This window comes from Fusarium redolens (genome assembly GCF_020744475.1).
Source record: "Fusarium redolens strain MPI-CAGE-AT-0023 chromosome Unknown BKA55scaffold_19, whole genome shotgun sequence".
In the NCBI taxonomy this organism is placed as follows: Eukaryota; Fungi; Ascomycota; class Sordariomycetes; order Hypocreales; family Nectriaceae; genus Fusarium; species Fusarium redolens.
The window spans coordinates 617,027-629,626 of NW_025763682.1; the positions used below are offsets into that span (position 1 = coordinate 617,027).

The 12,600-nt window shown below is 46.4% G+C and overlaps 3 protein-coding genes across 3 annotated transcripts; 1 reads left to right on the forward strand and 2 right to left on the reverse strand.

Annotated features, from left to right (window-relative positions):
- Positions 1-798: 798 nt before the first annotated feature.
- On the forward strand, positions 799-1,983 carry BKA55DRAFT_523625 (uncharacterized protein; the record flags this gene model as incomplete). The annotated part of the gene is made up of 5 exons (XM_046188654.1): positions 799-831; positions 897-1,142; positions 1,272-1,441; positions 1,584-1,647; positions 1,813-1,983. 5 exons carry the CDS (start codon positions 799-801, stop codon positions 1,981-1,983), a joined length of 684 nt encoding a protein of 227 aa, XP_046043965.1.
- Positions 1,984-7,021: 5,038 nt separating this feature from the next.
- On the reverse strand, positions 7,022-8,041 carry BKA55DRAFT_710791 (uncharacterized protein; the record flags this gene model as incomplete). Its single annotated transcript, XM_046200792.1, has 2 exons — positions 7,022-7,816; positions 7,918-8,041. 2 exons carry the CDS (start codon positions 8,039-8,041, stop codon positions 7,146-7,148), a joined length of 795 nt encoding a protein of 264 aa, XP_046043966.1. The 3' UTR covers positions 7,022-7,145.
- Positions 8,042-10,993: 2,952 nt separating this feature from the next.
- Positions 10,994-11,611, reverse strand: BKA55DRAFT_695726 (uncharacterized protein; the record flags this gene model as incomplete). Its single annotated transcript, XM_046200191.1, has 1 exon — positions 10,994-11,611. The coding sequence occupies one exon, from the start codon at positions 11,609-11,611 to the stop codon at positions 10,994-10,996; it is 618 nt and encodes a 205-aa protein (XP_046043967.1).
- Between the last annotated feature and the right edge of the window lie 989 nt (positions 11,612-12,600).

A 12,600-nucleotide genomic window follows, 5' to 3' on the forward strand; every position in this document is an offset into this window, starting at 1 on the left:
GGCCAGTGAGGACCTGCGTAGGAGATGATGTGCAGAGTCTAACCTCAATTCGGGAGATGTTAGCGCTGGTGTTCTACTTCAGATTCTAATTCAAGGGGTAGATACCCAATGCTTCTTTGCCGTCATCCATATCGTGATGAACGTATTCCCATCTGTACGCATATCCGTCAAAGGCATTTATTCAACGTAGAAAGAAACGATATCATTCAGTCTGTACCTAGATATCTGCTCTTAAAGGATCACAGCATGCCCGACTCGTTGTGATTTCCAATCGTGGCTGCACTCGCGATTCATGTCCCTCCAAGAATCACATAATTATCACCCGCCCCCCAAGTCTCGGCCTGTCGGCAAAATGCTTCTTTGCCTCCACTTCTCCCTGAATCTAGACAAGATTGATCGCCCGTGGCTGATCTTGAGCGATCGAAGAGTATAGCGTAAACTCTATCGCGATTCTACAGCCCAAGAAACATGTTAGTGCCGAGTCTATTCCCGAAGCTTGCATCCACCGTCAAAGCGCAGGTGTGCATGGTAATTTGATTTTGACCACCCACACAGCATCTGTGGCCTGGAGAAAGAGGCACACGAAACTGGTGTACACCATTATGCGCTGGTTAGCCACCAAACCAAGTCTCTTGCCCTTTGGTATGGGGTTGCATCAAGCTCGGTGGCGTGTCTGTTTAACGTTTGTGGAATGGCGTATTGGTTTCTTTTGCTTAAGTGCTTTTCGTCCCCCATGTTCCCAACAGGGCCTACGTCCCTGCGAGATTGAGTTGTAACGTGAATCCATGTGTCGCCAAAATGGCTGCTGGACCGTCCGGTGTTGTTGTGTTGGTACGTGATACCATTGACCTTGCCCAGTTATCCAGACCATCAATGTCTAACAACAATACGCTCAGACCGTTATCTATGTCCTCATCTCGTTATCCGCGATAATCATCGGCGCCCGAATATATCTACGATTAGCAATACAAAAGCAGAGGCTCGTCACAGCTGACTGGCTACGCATATCAGCATGGTGCACAGCATTTATCACCGGCTTCTTCGATATACTTTATGCGAAAGAGGGTGTTTTGCATCCCGGGATCAACTATACACTGTCTAATTGGGATGCTCCATTAGAACAGTCGATCAGAGTCCGAAAGGTAAGTGCTGTAATTATTGACGACGGAGATTAAGCTGATGGGGTATCGTAGTATAATTGGGCCAATCCTTTCCCATTTTACACTACTTTTTATCTTTGCAAGGCATCCCTTCTTGTTATATATCTACAGCTATTTCCTCCATTCATGGTCATAAGAAGACTCATAGTCTGGATAGTGATCGTGTATTGCATCTGCGCCTACATTGTTACCATTTCTCTTCAATTATTTCTCTGCTACCCGATTCAAAGGAACTGGTATTTCATGGCAATCATCTTCAAAGTTCTCTTTCTAATACTGGTGTTAGGTCGGTCTCGAAACCTGAAGAAGCGTGTAAAATTTCTACTATACTTCTCCTCTTCCAAATTAACTGGGTATTGCATTTTGTTGGAAGCCTTGCTCGAAAGTTCAGCTGCTACCTTTGAACTGGTATAAAGCTAACAGCGTTTTAGTTTTCGGTCTTCCGTTCTTTATCATCCATAATCTTAACATGCGTAGAAAGGTCAAAGTCAGTGTCTACTGCATCTTTCTGTTGGGCATTATCGACATAGCGTTTTCTCTCACACGCTTCTTAACCATCCAACTCGGCGATAGCCAAGACTTCCGATCCTTCACAATCATCGGCAAGTGTATTTCCGATCGAATCGGGAAACATGGTCTAACTTCTTATCAGAACTCTGGTGTTCCCTCGATGTCTATATCGGTCTTGTCATCTGCTGCATACCGGCTCTCCGACCGTATCTTCATAGGAAAGGAGTCAACTATAACATTCAGGAATCGGGACGTCCTTCTAAATCCAGTCATGCCATACGCCGGACAGCCCCGAGCGGATTTGAAGAGATAATCGAGGGGTCGGCTCTAGACGGTGATTGCCGAAATGGTTCATGGTCTGGGTCTCATTCTTGTGAGATTGCGGCAGAGTTGAGTGATAAAAAGGGAAACGGAAGTGATATCGAGCTAGTTGGTGTTGAATTTAGCAAGGCTGGTGTGTAGGCTGGGGCATCTAGCACGATATGACAGCAACGATTTGATACAACATGCAGACCATTAACTACTTATTCCTAAAGTCAGGTCCGGTCGCGGTTTAAATAGGGGGCACTTGGTCCCCTAGAGCGTTGACATGGGCAGAGCACATGCATTCGCGATCTGAAGTCACGTACCGAAGATCCAAATGCACAAGAGCAGTTAGCTAACATTTGTCTTGTTACCGAGAAAAGACAAGATATCGAGTCAGAGGGTCAAACGTGATTCACAAATGGCCGTGATGAAATTCAGTTCAAGTTCATCACGTCAAACTTCATCACGACTGATTAAGCCTCTCCACTTCCAGGCCAGCGTTAACCACCATCGACTACACAAAAGTGACAACAGGTGGATGAATAGAGTACAGATGATCAGTGGCCAGTCGCTATCAAAACGAGGAGTCCGTGGAGGGGGTCAAAACTCAAGCAGCTGTGATATATGGTGTGGATTAAGGGCATGAGAACGTGGAGAAATTACCAAAAAATGAGACCTAACTATATCTCAATCCTGTTTTTGAGCTGCCCAGTGACATCACTTAGTACATTTCCCATATGTGTCAATATTTCTTCTTTCCCTTTGGGATAGGCCATCAAGTATCTGTGATCCACCAATCTCTTGCATACTGGAGCGAGGCGTATCAAGTCCTTTTAGACTTTGGCATTACGGTATCTCAAGGAAATGCAATTTACAATCAAGATTCCTGGGCTTGGCCTCATTTAACTACAAACTCCCCACTTCCCTTGCATAGCAAGGTCCAAGGTAACCAGAAATGAGTATTAAAGTTAACAATCTTCTTACCATTCTTGCTGTTCTGCATGTCCCGATTATCCATTGGTGACTGGCCCTTCATCCCAGTAACAGTATGGAATGATGTGGTTCCATTGTGTCATCAGTGTTACTATTATGGCTGTATCAGGTGATTCACATCCACGTACTAACCCGCCCATTGGGCGTTGACTCCTTGGCCCTGAAACCTCTTGGGCTTGTTGCTTTCAGTACCCCATTCAGTGTCAGTTTTGATCCCAAAGCATCCTGTTTTGGTGCTTTCACACTGACAAAGACTATATGACCAAGACGATTGTGTTAGCTTGATATATCGCGTTGAGATATCATAAGCTTTAACTATCAATCAATGACCATGACGAAACATGAGTTATGGCGTGATGTTGCCTGGGTCCTTCTAGATAATGAGACGATCATGTTTTGTAGTGTAGGTTTTAATGCCCATTGTAGTTATAGTTGGCGTTGATTATGATGCATGCGTTCAATAGCACCTTCGCCAATTAGACTTAGTTTTTCAGGTTCATACGGTCACAGTTAAGGGGGCCATAACATACACCTTTTCCACTTGGATATACATACCCATGGGACTAAGTTCTATCGCAAGCAAACCGATACTACTTTATTATAACAAAGGTCTTATTAATTAGCTTGGTGGGGTGCCAGATGTATTTGTAAGTGCGCCAATGGATGTTTTATACCAAGTGGCATCGGGTTATTGTACAATGTTACCGTAAAGACAATAGAATCCATTGAATGATTTATAAATGCGGTAAATACGTTGGTAAGGTAGAAATTCCAGTATCCCTGCAGAGCATAATCTCGTACAGCTTTAGTTGCGATTTTCGCCTGGGAATAATGTGTTCATATAAGGTCTATTGTCGTTAAACGCAAGTGAAGTGAAAAGCCTATTAGCTGGTAACAATGGCGGAAAAAATGCGGCGAACGGGTTAAGGAAGTAAGAACGATATTGCCTTTATTATGTTTATTTCCCTGCAGCTTTAGAATGCAGTTTCGCCAAGTAATTGCTTATACAAGATCTAACCACATCTACAGCAAGTCATTTCCCTATGCTTAGAACCGGATCTCTCTGGCGTGGAATTGGCCCTGTGTCACGCAACTTTGGGATCACCTTGACGGCGGTGCGAGATGGTGTTTAGATTAATGGGAATTGGCATTATCCTTCTGTTCGAGAGATGAAGATACGCGGGCTAGTCAATGGCCTTGTGTGAAGGCTTTACCATTCCAAGCGGTGCTCAATGAGTGGACAGAAACTCCTTTGTAACTGGCATTGCATTATATCATCATCACTGGCATGCATAGCTTGTCTCTCGGGTCAATATCTCACTATGCTGCGTCATGATGCTTACAAGGTATTTCAGGTTTTCCAGGCTTCATTACCCTACGACCGAAAGAAAAGACGCTTCCATGACACGGAGACCTAGGCGGAGTTTGCGAACTTGTAGAGTGTATAGTTATTTCGCTGCTTCATGCTGTATTCACAATTTGGTGCCGGTGACCAGCATGTTGGTTGCCACTAAAGGAACGGAAACGAAACCTTAGAGTGGCCTCTAGAATAGGTCATATGATAAAATAGTATCAAACCATCGCTATTGTGCCTGTGACGGAAAGGGTGAAAGATTCTCTTTACCTTACATATATTCACACTGAAGCCAGACAATGGCCCTTGTCAGTAAAACTGTGAACTCCACTGGAGAGATTAGTTATCCCAATTCCGGCGGTGAGACTCTTCTTCATGGCTCCCTTCACCGTACCCACGGGTAGTAGAATGGTAAAGAATCTCAACACGGATACTCGGCTCGCGTTGCAGACCGCTGCGAGCCCCGAGATTGTATAATGCCGTCGGTGCAGGGCGAGCATTGCAGGCACTATGGACACGATGCCCACGTTGTGATCCTACTCTGAAGAGATTGGAGCTCTCATGCTAGAAAGGAAAGCGGGCTTTTAATGCAAATAGTAGCCGGCAATCGACCGCACACGCAAGTTGAATAAGATGCTCGAGTAGTGAAGATGGAAGAAGAGCTGCAATGAGACTGTCGGCAACGTCACGTCTGAAATCGTCACCAAGAGAGCAGTGGGCCTTTGAGCTTGTGATCAAAAGCACAACTTGTACAGAGATCAGCCACGCTATCAAGTACTCGAAGAATCGGCTTGCAATCCGTAATTTCAATAAGACAAACTCGCATTCACCCATCAATTTTCAGGGTAACATGCTCAAATCAGGTCTCCATATAGTTATACGCTGTTGTGATGTGCCCATCTGGGTGGCCATTGTACAAATGTATCCCCATATACTTCATGGCCTCTTAACCATTTTGTTCGCTGGTTGCTTTGCTCTTACTACTTGACTTGTTGCTACTAAGTAGCCTAACCAATTGCTACAGCATAAATGCTGATGCATACGACAACACTGTTCCTGAGACCGAGGTGAACAAGACCAGTATTCAAGTCCATCCCGGCAGCATCGACCCTTCATTGAGGATGGCGTCGAGCTTTGTCAAAATACCTTCGTTGTCAGCTCTATGGAGCGTCGCATATGCTTCCTAGCAAGATCATTTCCAAGGTAACTATTTGTGAACTTGCCTGTTGCGACCTTGACAACTGTCAGTATCTGGTGCAATGCCTGCCGCTCGCAATGACAGTCTATGGACTAAATCGACACACGAAAAATGCCTGAAAGAACCACCGCCTGTTCGTCGAGGACGTCAACTGCACGAAACTCAGCCGCATCTCGCACCTGACCAGCTGCTCCTAGGCAAGAGTGAACAGGATGAATACCAAAGCTTGGACCATTCATAAAATTCAACAAAACTCATCTAGAAGTTAGTTTAATCTTGTCATAAAAATTACAAAACTTATCATAAGCTTAGTTTAGTCTTCTCGTAAGAATTCATAGACTTTTATACTAGTTTAGCCTCTATGAGTGGAATATTTGGAATGACGGTTCTCGTCGTCAGAGTGGTGAGCGGTTGGAAGGCAGCGCCTTTATAACTGGTGCCGGCGTCAGAGGTGACACTCGACTCGCTGAGCAACGACCTGCGATGATTCACGCCCAGAGGTTGCTATATAGACCGAGGATGGCGGCAATAAGGGCGTGGTAAGACAGAGGCGACATGACGTGCGAGGCGATGTCTTGGATGACATTTACAGGGATAAGCGCCGAGTCGCAGTGACATTCATGGTCGGGAGGGTTCTTGGTGGTTCGGTTCGAATCGCTCAGGTGTTCATTCAAGAAAAGACTTCGTAGCCCGCAGATCTTCATGACACCCTCTGTATTTACAGAAGGTACTCGCCTATAGAGCTTCCTACACTGATAATTTGCAGCGAACCTTCAATTTTCAGCATTTACAAGCACCTCTTGCATACAGCAACAGCCCAACTTGTAAGCATTTATCGTTCATTTCTGCCCCCATGGCTTGGTGTTTATATTCGTCTGGTACCTTGGTGACGTGCTAGGGAGCTGGTAGTCAGAATTGCCGTCTTCATGTGGTAGACTTAAACATGTCCTCAGTAGCGATCGCTGGCCACGACCACCACGGCCTAGCTGGTCTGGATAGTTTGAATTTTGAACCTATGAAATGTGACCGACTACTTGGCAATGAGTACTAATTCCGATAAGTTGGATCATGGTATGTTTTAGCAACACAATAGGGTCCATTGTAAGAATAGGACTCCCTACTGACTGCATGAAACCAATCATGGCTTGGTAGTCCTAAGCATTCAGGTTCTCCTGGGAATATCCGCACGCCGAACCGTATGCTTCGCTGGTAGTAAAACCTGATACAAGAAGGAATTTTCTTCGGACTGCCACGGAAACAGGGTCCAGCTGTAATCATTACATGGCTGTCTGTCAAATTTTGGTGACGCGTAGACGAGTGCCATGGATACGGGTAAGTGACTTTGACTGGACTATCTCCGGATAAGGCATCAGTGGAGACATCCTCGAGGAGTAGGCTACCCATTTCGGGTAGGAATCCAGACATACGTTCTGGTGCAAAGCATCGTCCACCTCTCTTTCGGACTGACTGGATGGCTTGTTGTATAGCTTTGAGTGGGAGGATTGTTGTCCTCTATATATATTGCCACAGGGAATACCGTCGAGCTTTTGCGCTGGAACCAGGTTCGAATCCGAATGACCTGAAAAGGTAAGGAACATCAAGCCCCCCCCTGACGCAAATGTGATCAAGAGAACCTTTGGCTTGCCAACTCCGTGGTTACAAGGTGTACGGTGGCTCGGATGTTGGCATGTCGTGATCTCGTTCTTTCTCTCTGTTTTGAAGGCTGAGGCAGCGCCTGCAACAGAGTATTTGACACCATCCCAGCGGAGCACCTTATGTTCACATAGGCGAATATAACCTGTCCTGGCGATACATACTTGCTGACCGGCTGGAAAGCATAAAGAAGGGTGATCAACTTTACAAGCAGTGCAAAATTTCCAGTCCAGTGGATGTCGGGGTGCAAATTTGCATTGACCGAGACGTCGCAGCTCTCTCTGACATCTAGGCGCGTCTGACACGGGGAGCAGAGCTTTTCTTTTCTGATAAGGTCGCCGAGTCCTTTTGAGCAGATACCTGCCCTGTTGATCTTGTATCCAAAGCAATGCCTTTCTCTACAAGAGCTGCCATCGAGATTATCTGTAACTGTAGGTGTGTTCTCTTTACGTGCCCAAAATCCGGAAGAACTCAGGCACCGTTCGCAGCAATCCTTGTTTGAGAAGACGTGAGAGTCGAAAGTCTTGTCTTGAGTCAATCGTCGAAACCGTTGAGAGACTTGACGAAGGACGAAGAAGGCGAATATGGATGGCTTATCGGTCCCTTTGTAGATATCGTTAATGATTAGCATGACGATTTCATCTGGCAGGTTGTTCAGCCTGAGATTGCTGGCAGTGCCATTTCTATGGGTTGTTTTACTGATCTTAGTTGCTGCTACAAGAGCCTGGACAGATATCACTTACCTGTCGGTTTGACATTGGCTTTAAAGTAGGTGAAAAGTTTCCGAAGCCATACTAGAAGAATCAAAAGCAAATGCATAGTGAAGATTAGCAGCTCTCTGCTGGTGCTTGCACTGGTGTGGGGCATAGTAAATAAAGATCGATAGACGAGAGGAATCTTTTCTGGATTGGTGGATCAAAGCATGCCTTTTTATACGCGGAGCTCATAGAGTTCACATGACTTACGTAAACCTTCAAGACCGGGCCTTTGAGATTGAGGGGTAGAAATAAGCTTCAACCCCCTACACAGAGGTAGATAACACGTGTCGCAAGGGCATATACACTCGGTGGGTGTCGCAGTCTCAGAGCAAGATCCATCAGCTTCGTAGCTGTTGTATGGAGAGTCAGTATCTGGCAATGTCCTTGAAGTCTGGCCATATTGGGTTGAGAGGGATGGCGAGAGCCATGTTCCAAAAGGCTCGAGCACTTCTAAGCTCGATGTGAGCCTGATATACTGACGGAGATACCAGATCATTCGCGGCCATTGATTGTCGAAGGCTCGCTATAGGCTACCTACCAGGCGAGGCAAGGTATGCAAACTGTTAACCTCAGGCGCAAGGTTTAGGTACCTCCATTCCGAGTTTATAGTTACGCCTTGTCACTATCTACAGGGGTGGTAATAACATGTCTAAAATCGTTCTGTGTGTAAAGAAGCTTATTTATTTTGACTTCCACATTGTCTTCAAGTTTCATTGGCTTCCATGAAATCTCGTTTAAATGGCCTTGGCTCAAACCCTTATTCAGTGTTGATCCTTTAACTCTTGTTGAAGATGTATTAGGCTCAAGCTTCTTCTGAGCCATCAGCCTTATCCCCCTACAAGAGTGTCCACTCTATGCGCGGCTTTCTTCACTCGGGCTCTATTGTGGGGCTCTGGAACCCGTTTTGTACTGAAAGATTTTAGAGACTTCATGAAGGTGAATAGATTGCCTCGCTGAAAAATGGCTGGAGGGTCTCTTTACGCCTTTTCCTCCATCGTGGTTTCAGTAAGACCAGGGAGTAAGACAAGACATCAATAGCCGCAGGATGATATGGAACAGGCTCTGGAAAAGACTTGCAGCCTTCCACTACAATGGGGGTACCAGCTCATGCTAGCAACCTTGAAATTGAAGGTGTATTGGTTTGAGAGGCATCAAGCATGCCAGAAGATGGTCAAACCACAGCCAATCCCAATCAATCTTGTCATATTCGGCTCTATAAACATTACGAAGTTCCTTTTTGGGAGTTTTACTGTTCAACCTCACTCGTGGAACTAGAAGACATGGCCTATCTTCGTGTGTTGAGATGTATTAACTGCAGGCCTGGGTTTTCTGTGACGAAGAGCCTTTCAGAGTTGGCGATTCAAAGACAAGTTCATTATGCACGAGTTTACCGTCCTTGTACCTGCTGCCTGCCCTAACTAGAACTAAGCGATCGCGTTATGGTATAATGTCTAAACAGTGAGCTAGATGATCTTATTTGCACTTGAGACCTGTGGCTGAGAGCTTATAATCACTAAACAGAACTTAGTTAGTTGTCGTATGCGCTATGACGTGGCAGTGACCTTGCCCATCAAGCAGTTAAGTTTCTTGATCTTGTCTGTATGAAATTCGCTTCGTCTTTGACTTGTGAATCGACTGGCCACTAGACGAATCCAGACCCCGTGAGCTATTCGAGACCATATTAGTAAAGGTGCAGTATAGGGCTTCATTAGTGACACGATGAGGTGGTACGCGCCAAGTCAGGTATTGGCGTCTTGATGAATAACTTTTAACAATTACCTCTGCAGAGCAGGGTTAAAATCGGCTACAAGATCAGATGACCCCTTTACTCTTCGCCAACTCAGCGACTTTCTTGCATCTCCTGTGTCGAATGATGTGAAAGGTAGTCAACAAGATGAGCTGAGCGAGTTCTAAATGCTGGCAAGTATGCACCACGTCCTACAGCCATCAAAAGGTTCATGGATACTATCGAGATCGCCTCGCTTTACCATCTAGTGGCATAAGTGTCAGCGCGTATCGGAACATGACGAGTTGGCACCGGAAAAAGATCAGGTTGACCACTGCAGCCTTAAACCTCATCAAATACTAGTTCAATGACTATACTTGCCACTTGGCCCTCTAGCCTTGGCAAATATGTTCCGAGGACGGGCTGATTGTTGTTGACGATCCCGAATGTTGACGACCAGCAAAACAGCATCAAATAATTGTCTGCAACCACGAACTTGGATAGATGTTATAGATGTCAATGTTCAACGACAGAACATAGACATTGAAGTTTTGGGGAGCTGCCCTTCTGTCACACCCTTAGCGTTGGGCGAAATATCGTCCTTGGTACTGGATCGTATGCCAGTGACGTTGGAATAGGCGAGGACGACGGAATCTAACGATTTCCCATGTTAAGGAACCATTGGATGACGGGCACGGGGATTTCTTGTCAACAATAGCTCACTAAAGAGACTGGGGAGCTAGCCACTGAATAACCTAATAGTAGCAGAGCTCCAAGGGGAGTGGTTATGTGTCCGGCAGTCATGACACGAGGTGAGGGGGTGGTGTTTCCAGCAAAGCAAACTTTACTACAGTCTTCACTATGAGCCGCATAATCCAATAAGCTGTGCATCATCTCGGGGAGGGATACACATTAGAAGGCCACATCAAATCATAGCAGTCGCTTAACTATTCGTCCTTGTAATCATCACCGCTGCTGTCATTACCATTCTCGTCATCCTCGGCGCTGCTCTCTTCGTCGTCATCACTGTCGCTGCTGACTGACCCATCCTGCAGCTCCTCAGACTCGATAGCTTTTGTGAGAAGCTCCGAGAGTTGGGAGAAGGGGATGCTGATGAGACCATCAGGCCAGCTACTGGTGTCCATGTTCTTGGGTGCCATCTCACGGAGGGACCACTGCAATGTCATTTGCATGTTTTCAGGCCGGCCATCCTTCGATTGGAAGACCTAGGCACGTTAGTCCGCGAGCCCACAATGTTGGAGGATGATCAAGACTTACTGTTGGTTTCATGCTGCAGTAGGCCTCAAGCCTGCCTGACGTACCGCGATCTGCCTTCTAGACAGACACGGTGGAGGCTTGAGAAGGCCTCTTGTCGTACTGAATGTTAAAGCATACGACAGTCTTGACGTGACCGCGGGTCATGGTGAGCAACTTCTTGGCCTTGCTAATCAGGCTTTCAGAGCTTTGAGAATTGGCAACTTCGATTACGAGGCTTGGCCAATTGCCATAGCCGTCGTCACCGCAGTACCAAAATGACCCGTCGGGTTGGAGTTCAGACTCGTCCTTTAACTTCAGGTTACTATCACCCTGAGCGGTGAAGCGACCGGGCAAGGCGTCGTAGAAGACCTCAAGCCGCCTCTCTATGTTTCCTTCGACGCGCCTAGCAAACTGGCTGTGCCTCAATGAAGACATCCAGATGACGATTTTACCGGCAACGGGGTAGAAGTCGAACTTTCGAAAAAGCTGTTGGAGTCGACCTTGGTTGGCTTCGTAGCAAGCAGGATCCAAGCTGAAGGATGAAACAGCGGGAATGATGTCCTTTGCCTTTACCTTTGAGTAACGTCGATGGTATTCGATTAAGTCTTCTGGAAGGTCGTTGCAAAGAGTGCGCTGTGATGAAGAAGAAGGGAAAGTCGGAGAGCCATCTCCCGCGAGGGCTTTTTGACTCGCCATCATTGACAGAGGGTCGTTTACCTGTTGTTCTTGTTGCGTTTGATCAACTCAGGCCAAAAGAGTGACTTTTGCAAACGCGGACCGGGAGGGCAGGGATGAAGGTGGCAAAACGTGACAGGATTCGCGTTGATGTTTGAGGGTAAATGGAGGAGAGAATAAACTGGAGAGGGAGATACAGAGAGTGTGTGATGCTTACCAGGCAAACCGCTATGTATCGTGTCAATAGCTGCTGCGGCTCTTTTTGATTGTCAAGTTAGGCCGCAGTTTATGGATGGCAATTTCGCTCTCGGGGAGGAGGTAGATAAAGTTAGGAATGACGATGGGAGAGCGAGTTTGATGAGTATGAGGATGAGAAAGGTGGAGTGGGCCCTGAGCTCAGGGGGGGAGCGGACTCGACACTGCAGGGAAGCTTCAGGGCTGACAGTGGCGCCATTGGAACCCCGAGTCGCGAAAGATGCGTCAATGCAGTAAACAGTATACACATGCCGGTCAGTGAACAATGGGATATGGTGGCTGCTGGTTTGAAAAGTCATCTCCAGAGGTTTCGCGTTCACTTCACATTGTTGCGTAGTAGTGCAAACGCGCAAATAGCGCACTTGCACATAAGGGCGTATTAATTAACAAACACGTCAAATATAGGAGCAAGTATAAAGTCATCGCTAGTCCAGGGGTCATAAACAGGCACAGGAAGGTAAAAGATATTTCAGCGGTTACTTCTGAGGGAGGACAGTGTATTGCTATCAAGTCGAGGCGCGATAGCTTGGCGACCAGGAAATTAGTTATAAAAGGCAGAGCGATAAAGACCGCTTTGCTCAGTGCGCGTCAGACCTTAAAGGCGACAAGCATCGAATATATGAGCAACGAAATAGTAGAGAGAAATGGATCAAGAGCGGGGGGCAAGGCAGAGGAGATAATAAGATCTAACAGGGATAAAACCAGCAATGAGGAACGACATAAGCCGGGCTAGTGCGAACAAGGTGGCGAACTTG